Source organism: Zonotrichia leucophrys, chromosome 1A, assembly GCF_028769735.1.
Source record: "Zonotrichia leucophrys gambelii isolate GWCS_2022_RI chromosome 1A, RI_Zleu_2.0, whole genome shotgun sequence".
NCBI classification, from domain to species: domain Eukaryota; kingdom Metazoa; phylum Chordata; class Aves; order Passeriformes; family Passerellidae; genus Zonotrichia; species Zonotrichia leucophrys.
Window position 1 is genome coordinate 12,903,888 of NC_088170.1, and position 16,328 is coordinate 12,920,215.

Below are 16,328 nucleotides of genomic sequence, written 5' to 3' on the forward strand. Positions count from 1 at the left end.
TAAGAGTAAATAACTAGTGTCAAGAAGTTAGAGGTGTTTATGTTTATATTTGACATGATCCAGGAGGTACATGTGAACTTTTGAGCCACAGTCCAAAATGAAAAGCTGAAAGGATGATCTTCATGATGGTATGAATTCTAGACAAATTCTAGCCCTAGGGATAGGGCAACACTACATCCTCAAAGGTGAAACAAAATATGCTGCAAGTCATCCAGATATTGAGACAAGACAGCCTAAACAGGAGATTTGGCTCTCCAAATGGCCAAGAAAATACACATCCTAGGTATTGTCACTTTGGCTCTCTTGAAAAATCTCTTCTCAGGCTTCAAAACAGTTCACTGTTGAAAAAGTGATCCTGGCTGTCAGTTCCCTCCACAGCTGAAATTTTCTACAAACCTCAGAACTCCATCATGCAATGACTGTTTAGATGAGTAGCATTCCCCTTTACCTACACTTTCCCAAGTCCATGAATGCTAGGCATTTTGGCACATGGAACATGTAATTTAGGAGTCCACACAGTACTTGGCAAAATCCCAGCTAACACTCCTACCTGCAATGCCCTGGTGCTGGTAAATTGCACAGGTGAACTGAACATTCAGGCTGCAAAGCACCCAAGTATTAAGAAATACCTGTGAATGTTTAACTCAGTGTCCTTTTGCACATCCAATACACCTAAAAATAGGAATGCTTTAATAACATGACCAAACAGTTTCTCTACAGAACCCATGCTTTATCCAACAAGCAGAACACATGGTGCTTCACTAATTGAGAAGATATTCCATGTTTTGTTCTTTGCACTGGCTCATGCACAGCCTCACCTCTCCTTTACCAAATACAATCCATATTTTGTTCCCACAGGGCTATTTAATTCCCTCCTAGGGAGACACTGCACAATCTGAATTCATTTTCACAGTGGAGCTGAAAATTCAAGTAAGACATGGGGAGACTAAGGCCAAAAAGTAAATAGTAATTTGAAATGGCCAGCTGGAAAAAACTGGAATTGGATTTTTCAGATGATTTAGCCCTGTCACTACACTTGATCAAAATCCAGCATGCTTTCATGTTGGGCTGTGAGCACCTACCACTGCTGCAAGTTAAACATCAGAGTTTCAACTCAGCCATCCAAAAAACTCATTCATCACAGCCACCCAGGGTTTGTGACACATGCACCTAAGATCTCCTGTGTCCAAGACTAAAATTACATTTCTTCAGAAAGCTTTTGTGTGCTTCTTCTGTCATCAAGCTTGTGCCTCTTCTCCTGCAGACTTGTTCAGCACACATCTGCCACTGCACACCTCACACACTGTGATGATGACTGTCAACAGAAATGTGCTCCTCCAAGCACCACAGCTGCAGCTGTAATCTGTGTGTGTGATTTAGGCACACATGAAAAACACACAACCAACAACAGCTGTGTTTTTACATGTCATAATTAATAGATACCATTTCTGTGTTTATAAAAAACCTTTTTTATATATATCTGTATTTATACACATATTTTAAAAATTCTACATAGTCTCTTAAGACCATGTGCAGCTTTCTAGGATATTGATGTCTCTCAGAACTGCAACATTTTGTTTCTCTTCTTGTTCTGTGGACGTGGTATGGAAAGGCAGGGTAGGCAGAGTGGAAAACAAGGTGAAAAATGCTTACCTCGACTGTACAGTTTTTCTAATATTCGAGTTCCCCGAAAGTTTTGCTTTCCTTTTTTATTTCTATCCAACTAATTCTTCAATCTTGCCCAACATACCACTTCCTTTCCTGTGAAAAAGTAGATCTTCTCCAACACTGACTAAATTTCACCCTTTCTGTACAGAAAAACTTACAAAAATAACTAAAATGGTGTCTCTTGCTCCCCACATTCTTTTCAGAACTCTTCATTAGAGTTTACAGAGACACTTATTGTTGGATATTTAAGTTGCATGTGCATTTATTGTTCATTTTTAAATAAATGAGAGATGCACTCTGCATCTCACCCCCACTCTTCTCAAGTACAGAGGATCCAAGTACCTAGCAAATCAACCTGACTTTCACCTTTTTTTCCCCTGCAGTAAAAAGTAAGATAGCACCACTATGTAAACAACCCACATGAAGGGTGTATCACTGAACCCAATCTTTGAGGGGGATAAAAGCCCATACCAGCATTACAGATCTCCATCACAGAGAACAGATGCATGCACTGAATAACATTTCAAACCAGTGTGCAAAACAGACCTCTAGAATTATTAAGGGATATATCCTTATCTGTATCACCAGAATGAAGAGGCAGCTTTTGCCTCCTTGGTAAAGTTCAAGCAATGATAAATAATAAAGTTCAAGCAATGGATAAAATAACTTGGAGAAAAACAAAACTGAAAATTTAAGGTGACCACAGACTATCAAAGTGCTCTGCACAGGTATCAGAAAAACCATCTCCGAACAGGGTAATGCAGGAAGTTCCCTAATGAGTCAAAGTGTTCTCCAGCCAAGTGCACTTAAATAACCTCCCTTTTCAGCTGTGTTACAGATTTGAACAATAGGGTTTCAACTCATTCCTTTTGGCAGACCTTACACTGCCACCATGCACCACAGGGCTGCATGCACAGCCCACCTGGCTTCTGAAACAACCATGTGCAGTCTCAGGCTCAACTCACCACATGTTAATGACACCTTGATACAGAGGGTGCTTAAACTGCACCAAGGGTCCCTGTGTGCAAAGCTGGCCTTTGGACAAGCGTCCATCCTCACCTGAATCCTCCCTCTGAGGGAAGTGCCTCTATACACAGGGACCTAAGGGTGTCACCACCACAGAACAGCTGCCAGCTGGGAGCCAGCTAACTGCAAAGGGAAAGCACCTCTTAGAAGAGGCTCACAAGTTGTTTTTGGGGAAAATGTCTGCTTGATCTGTCAGAGAAGCACCTCTGCACCATGAGCCCAAAAGGGCTTCTGATGCATACATTTTGGGCATGCTGCTGGACATGTTACTTGCAGGGAAGGAAGTTCAGTGTCCCCAGCTTTGGAGAAATATGCATTGGAGAAATAACTGCTTCCTTCTCACTGCCCTGGGTTTGGATGGTTCTCAGTGCCCAGCTCTGGGCTCACATAACACTCCCTGTCAGACACAAGCCCTGTTTATTCTGCCTGAAATGCTGAACTCCAACGCCTCTACCTCTCCCCCTCTCCCCTTTGGGAGGTGAGAGCCCACATTCATCCACAAACAGCTCCTCTTACAGATTTTCCAGATGGCATTTCCCCCTCCCGGCGCGCACACGCTCCCACCGCAAATAACGAAACCGGAGCCCTCAGAAGGGCTGTGACAAAAGAGAGACTGTTTGACTACCAAACATTAGGGTCCTTTCTAAAGTGCCAGGAAGGGAAAATTCAATAAAGGGGCAAAGATAAGCAGCAGTAATACACAGTAATTACAATACACAGCAGAAACAGCTTTTCTCATAACAAATGATCATCGTTCATACCAGCATCCCCTCTTTGACCAGCATGGGGTCCACGTAAAACCCACAGATAATCTGCATAACTATCAAAGTTATTAAGATAGAAACAAAAATCTATCATATTTTTATATATGGGAATCAGGCACAGACTGAGTAAGTAGCTGGATTTACAGCCTTAAAGTTGGATAACATTAAATATCCTATAAAAGATTATGATTTTTTTTCTTTTCAAGTATGAGAACGTTATCCACAGAAGCACCGTGGTCAAATAAAACCAAAGTTCTCTCTCTCTCTCAGGACCCATTTTTTCTCCTCCCACCCCACACAGATGCTGTGTGGGGTGGGAGGCGAAAAATTGTATTAAGATCTGTATTAAGGCTTCAACACACGTGAAAATGGACATGATGTTCACAGTACATAACTAACTGAGCACAAGCTGTCAGTGCAACAGTACAGAAAAAATGAGATCACTGATTTAACAAACAGCAGGACTGGAAGTGGGAGGAGTATTCCTGTAACACGCATCATCAGGGAAACTATTCCTGGGAAATCAGTTCCTGTAGTCACTTGACAAAGAGTTTGAAAAAGAAACTACAAAGGTCCCTGTATTGAGAAAGGCACAGCAACAGGTGAAGATCCAGAAGATTCCACCTAAGGGGAAACACCAAGGAAGTGCAGTTCATTTAGGCTGTATCCAAGCAGCAGTCAAGAGAGAACTTAATCACAGCCTACAAACACCTAGGAAAAGAAGTTTCAGAGAGCAGATGGTTCTGTAAAAGAAACAAAGGCTATAATGAGATCTCATCTGTGTGGAACTGGAGGCCAGACTGCAAATAAAGCTGACAATTAACAGTAACCATAAGTAAACGCCCACCTCTAAATCAAAACTAGCATTTTTCAGACATGCTGCTGCTCAAGTAGGAGTTACAGGGTTGATGCAGAGTGATCTGTTGAGACTGTGGACCCCAGATATACAGAAGTTCAAAAATCTTCTCATACTCTGGTATGAATTTAGTTGTTCTCATACAGAGCAATGCTTTCAGGCACATGGTGTGATTCTTGAGGTGTCCTGTGCAGGGTCAGGAACTGGACTTGATGGTCCTGATGGGTCCCTTCCAACACAGAGTATTCTATGTTTCTATGACTTTAACACTGCAGATGGTGACAAGGACTGACTGCTACCTTTCCACATAAAAATCAATACAAACACAGGCCACTCCCACTAAACGGCTTTCTCCTCATTTCCTAAATAAACACACAAAAGAAAAAAAAATACACAGAAAACAAGTTGCAGGAATATGCCCTAAAAAAATTACCAGTATGGCTTTGACAGCAACTTTTGAAAGCACAAGTGAATTTCTTCTTTCATTTTTGTTTTCTTTAAAGTCCGGGCAGCAGCAATTCCCAATTTCATTGTTCACATTACATAGATTCAGTATTTGGACAAAAACAGGCAGTAGCAGGACATTGTACCTCTCTATATACAGAAAATAAATTAGGATGTGTAATATAACCTAATACAAATAATAAAACTCTTATGACTCACATATACATTAAATGCATGCATACACATGGATACAAATAAAACACATGAAGACCAACCTGAGGCTCAAGCCCAGAGGTGCCTCTATGCAGAAACAGCACATGACACTGATTACTGCTTGTGACTGCCATACCTAAGCAAGGGTTTTTCATAGTCCTGCCTTAGATGAGGGATGGATTTATTGTTGAAGGGAGAAAAGTGGGAGCCATGGTGTTGGGAGTTTTGCTTGGGTTTCTTATTTGTTTATGTTTTTCAAACTATGTATGGAGATGGACTTGAAGTTGAAAAGTTGAAAAAGAAAATTCGAGTTTTAAAAGCACATTACAGAAAATCATAACCTCAGCAGTAAAAAACCCAGTAACAATACAGGTTACAGACTGGGGCCAGCCCCAGTTTTGGCACAGCTAGGAGTAAAACACAAACACACCATTTCAGCAATCAGTCTGTCAAACCTTCAGCCAAGACAAGCCTCTTCACATCCAAAAGTAATTTCAAAGCATTCCTGAGCAGGAAAGCACCAACAGGAGGGGCAGGTGGGGACCCAGACCAGCCCCAAAAGCAGAGCCCTGCAGGGACTGAGGAAGGAATGCACCCAGCAACCTGGGCACAATCTGAGACACAGTACCCAAGTGACTGGCCAGTGTCCATTGGCTCTGCCCTGCCAGGCTCACAAAGTGAAAAACAGCAGGAAAATCAAATACACATGCACCACAACACACCCCCAGCACTTGAACCGGTCTCAGAGGATGAGGAGCCCCACAGAGATGCTGCAGGCTCTGTCATCCATGCATCTCACATGCCCAAAACAAGGGACAGCACAATCCCAAAGTTGTGCCCACAGCTAACAAGATCAATCACGGGAGGGCAGGGAAAGGGCCTACACTCTTGAGCCTGTTAGTCACAAGAATAACCCTAGTGCCTGCTGAAACTTGGGTCTTGCCCTGCTCCTGGCTGTCTGACCCACAGCCCTCCCTTTCTAGAAGGCTGCAGAGACTGGAAAACTGAAGACAAACCTGCCCCAACCACAACAGAAAAATCAGGCTTCTTTCCCTACTTCTTTACAGCTGTCAGAAATTACTCTGTGCCCCAACAGGCTGAGATGAGATCTCCCTTACCCATCAGCCCTACTCCCAGCTTCTTCATGTCCTTTCAAGAGCATTTTCCACTCCACAGCTACCCACTGTCCTCCTCCACAGCCACTCTGCAGTTGTTTCAGAAACCCCAGGGCCCAAAACTAGAAAGCAGAAAGCTGGTGGGAGAGAGGTGGCAGTGCAGCTGGTGTGGACAGTTTGTACACAGGACACAGCCTCCTTTTTCATGCTGCAGCCTGAAGCCCTCCCCATACGCCTTATTCACCACTTCAGGCAAACGAAAGTGATCAGCCAGCTGCAAACAGGCAGGTTAAGCCTGGAAATCTCTCTCCCTCCAGTACCTTTAAAATTTTTTATGCAAAGGTTTTAAAGTAGTAATTTTAATATCTTTTATGCAAAACTGAATCTAAGAATAGATTCTCATCATGGGAAGAAACCAAGTAATGCATTAAATGCCAGATGTCTTGTACACATGTGCTTTAAAATTGATACCTTCAGAGAGCCCACACTAGCAACAGGCTGCAAGTATTCCAAAACGTTATTCTGTAGAAAGCTGGGGAAATGGCCTCAATACAGTGAAGTCAGAAGAGTAAATGGGGAATACCAGTGTTTGGACCTTGACTTTATGGACACTTAAATGTGTGCTCACCTTGAACTTAACAGGACTTCTCGGAAAAGTTAAACCCAAACTTATGAGTTTCCAAAGTTTTACAGTTCTAGCTCTTTTTAGAAAAAACTTTATGTAAAATTTACAATTACAGGAATAGGTCAATTCAGCAGTTGCAGAAATTACGGTAATGGCCAAGCAGAGGCCAGCAAGAAACAGCTCCCAGCAGAAATTACTCATTCCCCTGCAGGAGCGGGCAGGAAAATGGAATCAGAGCAACCAATTACTCCACCATAATGGCTGAAATGAAACATTAAATAACATTGGCTGAGAGGAAACACTAAACATTTTCAAAAAGGTGGTGGAAGACTCGGGGCAGGGGGTGTTGCTCTGTTCTTTTAAAGTTTTTCTAAGCTTTTTGATGTTTACATTTTTGTAATGGAGTTTCTCATGCACTTTTCATGTAGATAATGATTGTTTTGCATTCCTTTCTGAAGGAAGAGAGAATTGATGGACTGTTGGTTTGACCAGTGTGGTTGGAGAACTGGCAATTTGATCCTCCAAGCCATGGTCACTTTTGGAATTCTATATATATCAAAGTCCAGAAATAAATGTCTCTTTTTTGCTACTGCCATCCACAAAATCCTCTTTTCCTGCTCTCACAGATTCAAGGAATGGAAAACCATCAGGGTGATGCCTTTAAATATCTATCAGACAGCCAGGTTCACTCTAATACTGCAATTTCCTTAAGTAATTCTCTGAGCTTCACTCTTTTGAAGTCAACAGGTGCAGAATGGTCATGAGCATGATTCTGGGGTTAGGATTAAATAAAATCCCAAACACCAAGAACAACTCCTCCTCCTCTCTTATGAAACACTCTGCAGAGTGAACATAAGATGAAATGTTTTCCATTCATTTTCTATTTTTAAACCCACTTGTTAATGTTTCTTGGCTTTTTAAAACATCATTTGACTACAGCTCTATTACACTGGTCTCAGCAGTATGAATTTCTTCAGGAATTTTCCCCAAAGGAAACTCCCCTCACTTTTAGCCTAATTTGAAACTCTCCCTAACTTAACTTCCAGAAAAGCTTGGTTTCTGATGTTCCTTGTGCTTGCTTTCCCTTCATCAATTAATATCTCCTGTGTGTGTTAATTTAAAAATATTCCTATAAAACAGCTAGGAAATAGAAAAATTGAAAACTTTCTGTAGATTGTATTTCCCAATTATTTCCAAAAATCCTGTCTCACATTGAAAAATCCTTCTCACAGGTTTTATTAGTTGTCCTCTTGTCAAATCTCTAAAAGATTTCATCTTGCTCCAACCGAACATTTTGGACTACAAAACTGTCAGTCTTTGAAGACCTGTCTGGTGGATCTTCACAAACAGTTTAGCTGGTCAATGCTTAGCCAAAAACACTAATCTCTCTCCCTTTTATTCTAATGCAGCTTAACACTCCACTGCTTTGTACTGTAAAGCTAATGGTGAAGATAAACCAATTTTTAGGAGTCTGGCATTGCAATTATTCCTTGTAGTTACCAGATATTCATGGTCTTGCTCCTCCACCAACCACTTCATACCAGAACAAGAAGGTTGGATCTCCTCCTCCCACCATTTTTGCCTTTCTCCTTTTTCCTCTCCAGCAGTTTATAACTGCTGAATTATAGGGAGCTGTTAAAAATGCTGTGGGTTTTCATCAATTTCTATGCATCACCATTTTCCACAGCCACAGTTCCACCAGGAGCATTTCATTACTGCATCATCACAACAAAAGAACCTGGGCTCAGTGTGCTGTACCTTCATTGAAGTTGTCATCAGTGGAGATGTGGGTCAGGGGAGACTGGGGTCGGGAGTCCCCACAGAGGGAATAGCTGTGCTCAGCCTGGATGAGGGGTGCTGGCGATGCTGGGGACAGTTCCACCTCCATGATTTCATTCTTCTCAGACAAGAAGGGATCATTCAACAGCTGGCCTAGGACATCAGGTGAAAATTCATCCAGGAACTCTGTGAAGTGCTGTGGAGACAAAAAAGCAGGGGAAAGTTTATCTCCTTGCCGGTCATGCCATCTCCAGGAGGGAATAGATGAGAACAATTCTATATGTGCCCTGGTCATCCGTGCCAGTCAGCAGCAGGATCTACCAGCCCTGTCTAACAACCTCCTCCTCCAACCACTGCTTCAAGCTGAAGAGCTACAGCTAGAACAAAAGTCCTCTCAGAGGCATGCATTGCAACAGAAGAGCCTCTCATTGAACTGCAACACAAATGGAAGCATGGTACTCATGTCCTGAAGCAGTCTGCTCCTGCCACACCAAAGGTACTCACTACAGTGCACCATAGTGGGAAAAATGGGAAAGCATATCTCCCTCAGACAGAGTGAAAGATCCTGCAGGATCTATCACCAGAACATATTGTCTATGGAATAGAACGTAGGGGGTTAATGTTCACTGAAGCACAGAAGAAAAATGAAACACATTCCAGCACAGACTGACACCACATATGACTGTTTTAGCTGTGCAGAACACTCCGTGTGCTCCAGGAAAACGAGTCCATGCACATCCACAGCCAAGCAATTAACACATTTGCTATAAAATGGGTTTCCTGGTTGATTTATGTATCTATTTTAGAAGTAGCATTCCACCTAGAGCCCATATCCAGCTTCTAGGCCCCAGAGCTAAAGCTCCTGACAGCCAGTACTAATTTACCACTTTATCTATTGCACTGAATTCCTTACACCAGCAGCACATGTTAGATCTGTATGTAGCAGAGTAATTCCATGTTTGTTTATTATTCAAAATGAGCACAAACCAAACCTTGCAATCTATTTCCTCCCAACTCCAATGCAGTTCCCATCAATAGCCAAAAACTCTGTCTCTTCATCTTCTTTCCAATATCAGAAAACTACATCTTAGACAGATGAAAAATCTGCACTGCAACAAAGCATTCCTGTTCATCTCATTGACACAAAGAATTCTATTTTTGGATAAAAATACTTGCATAGTGAATTTTAATGAGATTTTCTGAACAATGAGCCATTATCTAGCATCTTATATAGGAATCTTTGTCAGCTCAGGCACCATGCTATAAAAGTCCAAGTTTGTTTGATCTGTTTAGTTTTTGCAAGCAGTATTGATCTTGGCTCTTCATCGTGCTCTCTCCTGCAGAAACAAACACTGAAATTCAAGATTCAGCTTCCTGTAGGCTAAATTGAGAATTAAACAAGTCAATATTGTGCAAACCCACAAGGGAAGCAGTGTGCTCACACCCTCACATTTCACAGCTCCAGCAGCACCTGTGGCCTTGAAGCCTCATGCTGAAAACCCTGAGCACAGCTGGCTCTCACAGAGCTCCTGGATGTTCAAGCACCTCCTCCAAATGCTAACTGTGCCTTTTTTCAAAATCAGTAAGTCTTGAGTCAATTCTGACCGACAATGAGGAAAAGAAAATATACAAGGCAATAAACAGAGGACCACAGCTGCTATGCTGGAATTACAAACTAGCTCAAGAAAAGCCTTTACAAATGGCAAAACAGATTTGTGGCTCATATTTACTTACTGTAAGTCATAAACTAATAAACTCTTAGAGGACTCTGCAAGAAGGTCGTGACCACCTTAGAAAGCCTCGTTTATTTTAATTTTCATACCCAAGGACTCACTAGCACTTCACAACCAGGTGCTTCCCAATAAGGATATAAACTACAACACCCCACTATGCAAAGAAAAAAGAAAAAGGATGTACAAGAGTAGTTGAACATCCTGGTACATCAATAAAGACACTGAATAAAACAGGGCAGGCAGCCATTAATGTGTAAACAAGGCACAAAAATACTTCCCATCCAGGAAAGAAGTCAAGGATGAACCTATAAAAAAGCAGTGCCTTTCTTAGGGACAATGCTTCTCCCCCCAGTCTACACATTTCTTTTCATTTGGAGCAATGGCAAGAGTCAATTATATTTGTTTACATATTTTCCTAAAGCTGGAGCATTTCCTTCGTTCTAATTCTTGCATGCATTACTCTGACTGATGAGTAGCAGATGCTGGAATATGGCTATTGCAGTATTTGTACCATGGTTCCACATGCAGCTGCTTTACCACCAGCATCATCCAATTTCAGGATGTCATCTTTGAAAACATCATACCTATGTGTTGACTTAGTCTCACTATTTAGATGCTATAACTTAACAGACTCAGCTTAAAGAAACATGGTCACAGGCTACTCAGCTATTTTTGGCAAATTCACAAATAGTGATTTTTATTAGCCTTCTGCCTATTACTACTTTGATATGGAATGAAATCTTATCAAATGTTATTTTACTTTTCCATTTGACTGAAGTTAGGCCCATCAGATTTTACTTATTTTTTCTCCTTTCTGAATGGGGAATTTTACTCAAACCACTTCAGGAAAGGCAAAGGAGGAAACAAACATTCAACTTCAGAAAACCAGAGAGAAAGAGGACCTCAAGGAGGGGAAGGCTGTTAAACACATTTGTCAATATTTGTGCTTTCTCCTTTTCACGTGCAGCTGCAAAGCAGCAAGCTGTGAGCAAGAAAAGAATATGCATTTATAATAGAATTATCTGAGAGCAAATAAATGGTTGGTTTCTAAAATGGTTTTCTAGTTTCATTATAAGTATCAAGTTTATTTTTAATGTTCTGTGATGTAACATTGTACACTGGCCAATAGAGACTGCCACAGGTCAGACTGTGCAGCTACTGAACTCAGCAAACAGACCATTTTAGGGATGATTTAAAAAATTGATTTAAAAAATCACAGGCTCCTTGATTTACAGGAATTTTTCAGATGTGATACACTTCTCTACTACAGTGAATGCTTAAAGCTAGATCACTTTTTGTCCCAAATAAAACAATTGTCTCATTGAATGTTTGCTTAGAGAACTAAAGAAGAAAAGGCATCTGAGCAGCAGCTAAAGCAGAAACCATCTGGGGGCAGCCAGACCTCTTGCTCCCCAAAACTTCCACCTCCACCTAAGCTGTTCCTTCTCTTTTCAAAGCACATTCTCCCACTGCCACCCCTTCTCCTCCTCCTCTCTGTTTCCACAGGCACCTCAGCAGTCATCAGCCACTTCCATAGCTGGAAAGCCCCAGAATAACCAACCCTCAATTTTGACACAGTAGCAACCTCCCTTGTGCTCAGGAACACGAAAGGGCAATTTGGGAAGGAAACTGAGACTTTGACCCTTAGAACTTGTAGATAAATTTGCTTGCAAAAGAAAGAAATTATTTGTCTACAGCTTTCAGCTGTGCATCTTTGACCCAGAGAGTTCACCTTTACAAAAATTTAAAAAACAGAGGAAAGAGCACTTGCACTGAGAATCTGCCTTTTGTTTTTCTTCTTTTCCCTTTTTGTTCTTAATACCTCTGCAGACAGCTCAGCTGCCAGATTCCTGCTATCCTCACACCCCACTGGCAGCCCCAGCACTAATTGCAGACATGTGTTAGTACAAGGAGTCTGTTTGAATTATTAAACTGTTCTCACCACATAGCAAAGAGATGTGTTCAGCTAGGATTTTAACCTCTGTAAAAAGTCAGGGATTTAGGACAGATGTAACTTTATCTTCCACCTCCCCTTTCCCCCAGAACCCTGAACAGAAAAACAAAACAGCAGCACTCCTGTTTACACACAGGAAGGAAAGGCAGCCCTGAGGAGTTTCAGCACTCATCTGCCTGGACACTGGCTCGTGCCTACATCCTGGGTGTTTTTGGGAACACAAACAACTCCAGCCATGCTGCTGCAGTGAGCAAACACAGGAAAGCTCCCACATCCGGGTGCACAGGGGATTTTTGGGCAGCTCTTGGAAAGGAGCACTTGGCTGCGCACCAGCTGTGCCGCGGGCGGCAGCTCTGCACAGCATCTGCCCCTTCCTGCCACACAAAGGCCCTTTTCTCCAGCTGCCTCAGGGACCAGGGGCTTTTTTACTTCTTGTCTGATCAAATGAAGGTCTGTGAAGCAAAGCACTCAGGTTTTGCTAGGTGCATGGCAGTGCTGGCTTCTCCACTAGCTGACCTGAAGCCAGATGAGAGCAGCACCAGCCCAGTTGGTTGCTTGAAGACGACACTACCATGCCTAAAAATTAAAGTCATCTTCAGAAAATTGACTTTCTAAGAACTCATTAAAAAAGGAGTGCAGAGAAGTCAAGAGCCCAAAATGACACCTCCCAATTATATTTAAATTTTTAAACAAGGAGCAGGCTTTGCTGAGCCTGGAAAACGCACTGCATCAGCTGCAAGTGCCACACACCAATTGAAGCAGCACAATCCCACCTTTTCCAGCAGAGCCATGCCAGAGAGGGGCTGCAGTGACAGCACCTTTTGCACACTGCAAAACAAGCCCAGCTCTCCCAGCAGACCAGGGCAAGGCAACCATGCAACATGCCAGGGTTATGAACACCCACCAATTCAAGATACCACCCTCCTGGGTGTTAGTGGCTCCCTCCTGGCTCACCCCAAAATCTCCGCATCTGAAGGGATCTGTCACCCCTCTGCAGGAGGAACAGTCAGGTACACAACAGGCACTCAAAAAAAAATTAATCCCACCATCCATCTGTAGGTACAAACAGCCTGGGTTTATGTCTTTATTATACTGTAAAATCATTTAATGTCTCCTCAGTAACTATACTGAAATTCGCTCATTTGGGGGAGAATATGAAGAGTAACACAAAACTGGTATTTGAAACCAGCAATGAGTTCCACTGTAAGAGCAGACACAATTGTTTGGACTCTCACACCAGCATTTACTCACTTTAAGCACTAAAAAAAACCGTGGACAGATTTTAAGAAATCCACTAAGTGAATAACATACAGCTTGTGTCATAAGCAAAACAAATGCCAGGAAATTCAGAGCTAATAGATTTACAGGGTAATTAAATCTGCACATCTTCCCAACTTGCTCAGGTTACACAGTTGGAAATGCTGAAGTTCATGCTGAGCAAATCTTATAATCCACCCCATTATGTACACATGTATGCACACATTTCCATTGCAAACACTCAAATATTTCCACCCTACAACCAGCAAAGCAGACATGCATTTTTTTAACTTATCAGGGGGATTTTCCAAGAACCATGCTTACTCCTTTGCCTGTCTTCCAAAATATTCTTCACTTTTTTCTTTAACAACTCCCATCAAAAAAATATTTTGTATTTAAAAACATAACTAAAACCTAAATGAAACTCTTAGAGAGGACTAAATATGGGTTAAAAGAAAGAAAAACAAAAATCAAAGAAAGAAAGAAAGAAAGAAGCCCTCGTGCAGTAGAGGCAAGGGTGAGAAACAGCCCTCAAGTTCAGTCCTTCAAGTCCACTGTCTGCAAGAAGAGAAAAGGATGCTATTGCTCCTTCCCAGCCCAAGCCTCTTGGGAGTCATGCAAAATAGGAAAATCCTTCTCACACTCCCTGCCCTTCTCCCAGTGCACAGCTCTTGGATCTTTTCACCAGGCTGGGTGCATGTTTTGCTGTTTCCCACCCCCTTCCCAAGAAGCCAAAGCCAGAGGAGTGAGTCACTGGGGCAAGAGCAGTGAGTCAGTGAGCTGGAATCCCTTCAAGAAGGCTCCCCCATGTGAGTCCCCAACTGAGACCTCAAAGTACATTAGTAATTCTGCATTGCAAGTAAGCATTTGGATTAGGCTCTCAGGTCAGATGTAGCTGTTTTTTCCTCTCAGCTCTTTCCCCACCCCCCAATGCCTTATTTTTTTTTACCAGCTTGAGCAGCAGAAGCACAGAACACTGAACCTCCCCATTACTTGTCCCCATGCCCTTCCCCTGACCCAGTGAGCAGCAGGGTCACAGTTCCTTACCCCAGTGACTGCAGAGCTGCAGGACAGGCCTGACTGACCCATCTGCATCTCACAAGCCACCAAGAGTAGGGACAAGCCTCTCCTTGCCACCTCCAGCCAGCCTGGCTCACACCACGCAGGGAGGGGAGCTCAGCTTCCAAAACTTACCCACTGGGGTCTCCAATGATTTTTAGCACCCACACAAGATACCTAAAGGGACCAGTTATGTATTAAAAGCTGTGTAGTGAAGAAAAATATCTTTGGTTGGTTTGTTTGGGGTTTTTTTTCCCCCATGCTCCAGCCACGCAGTGCCAGTCATAAATATTTGCTGTGAGATAATATTAATTTGCTTGGTTACACCCCAGCTACACCTCCAGGCTCTATGGAAGGAACTTGGATTGACTGCAAGTTTCACATCAAACTAGTGTCTTCTGTGGAACTCACAGGGTTAAGCCAAAAAATAAACAGTGAAGAAAGTTTTCAGATTGTATACAAATTTTACAATTCATTGGTGGGCATTTATGGCCCTCTTTGCTGCCCAAGAGCTCAGCACTCAGGGATAACACATTTTGCTCTGCACAGCTGGTTCAACTTAGAGCCATTTTCAAAGAACATGGTTGCTCCAGTTCCTTCTTGACAGGAGACAGATCTTAACAATATAGGAGAGTTTTACATCAGTTGGGCACACTGCACTTGGCTTAATTTAACATCTTCCCTCAGCATGGAAATGGGAGGGGATGAAAGCAAAGAAAATACATCTCAGGCCTCCTGCAACAGCATCCCTTGTTGATGGGTACAGATGAGCCCTTTGTAAAGGGCACAGCCAGCACAGTTCCTGTATTTTAAACAGAATCCACTAGTCCTGCATGTATCTTAGAGATCACAGAATATCTCAAGTTGGAAAGAACCCATAAAGATCATCAAGTCCAACTCCCAGCAGACTTTAGAATTGTAACAGGAAGGAGGAAAAGATAACCACTGATACTGCTAGGAAACCTCAGAAAAATCATAATTTCACATCTAGGTTCCCATTAGTGCAGGGGACCTCCTGCAGAACACAGATGCTTTCCAGTTCAGGTGTTTCATGTTTAAAGTGTTCTCAGCATCCTCCTCCCTGAGGACCAAATTAGTATCTTCCAAAGGAGGATCCTTCACCAGTCTGACTGATGTAGGTAGGAAACAACTCCTGCTCTATCAGCAGTGTTTGCTAGTCCTGACTGACAAGACACTTGACATTTAAAATAAAAATCCTGATGCTTTCCTTCAAAAGTGTTTCTTCTTTAATGGTTGCAAAGTTTAAATGGCAGGGTTCCAGCTTGCAGGAGCCATCATTCCTTCTTCTTCCTAATGCTGGCTGCAAACCTACACACTACCCATCAAAATCCTGCCCTTTAATTAAAGCTGTCTGTTACCATAAAATAAGTAAGGCTTTATGATCAGTACTGGCAGCTTAAGGAGAGATTGGGCATGTTATTTCAAAAGAGTTGTTTTACAGATTTACAGTACTGGTTGGGGGATGTTCTGCTGCATTGTTTGTTTGTTTTCAAGAACAGAAGCTGAGGCTTGAAAAGACACAAATTTAAACTCCTCAATGTTTATTTAGGCACTCTTCAGCTTTAAAGAGTCAGACTATCAAGTGCCTAAATGCAGACATCATACGTTGATTATGGAAAATATGAATTAGCTTTTATAAAAACTACCAAAAAATTCATACACATAATGGTTGAGATTGCAGATGTGTTTATAGTAAAAAAAAAAAAAAAAAACCACAACACAAACATATACCCTTTCTTGAACTCAAGAAACAGGTGCCTGAGCACAGTGGAGGGAAAATAAAAAATGCAGTGCTTCTGTGAAACAAATGTAAA

The 16,328-nt window shown here is 42.1% G+C and overlaps 1 protein-coding gene across 4 annotated transcripts in view; it reads right to left on the reverse strand.

Annotated features, from left to right (window-relative positions):
- The window catches only part of CREB3L2 (cAMP responsive element binding protein 3 like 2), a 74,658-nt gene that overhangs the window by 27,572 nt on the left and 30,758 nt on the right, over nucleotides 1–16,328 (reverse strand). For all 4 annotated transcript variants that reach the window (XM_064737964.1, XM_064737957.1, XM_064737979.1 and 1 more), the window contains exon 2: nucleotides 8,470–8,686. In XM_064737964.1, the coding sequence (XP_064594034.1) occupies nucleotides 8,470–8,686 (217 nt within the window). The remainder of the gene's footprint in view (nucleotides 1–8,469; nucleotides 8,687–16,328) is intronic.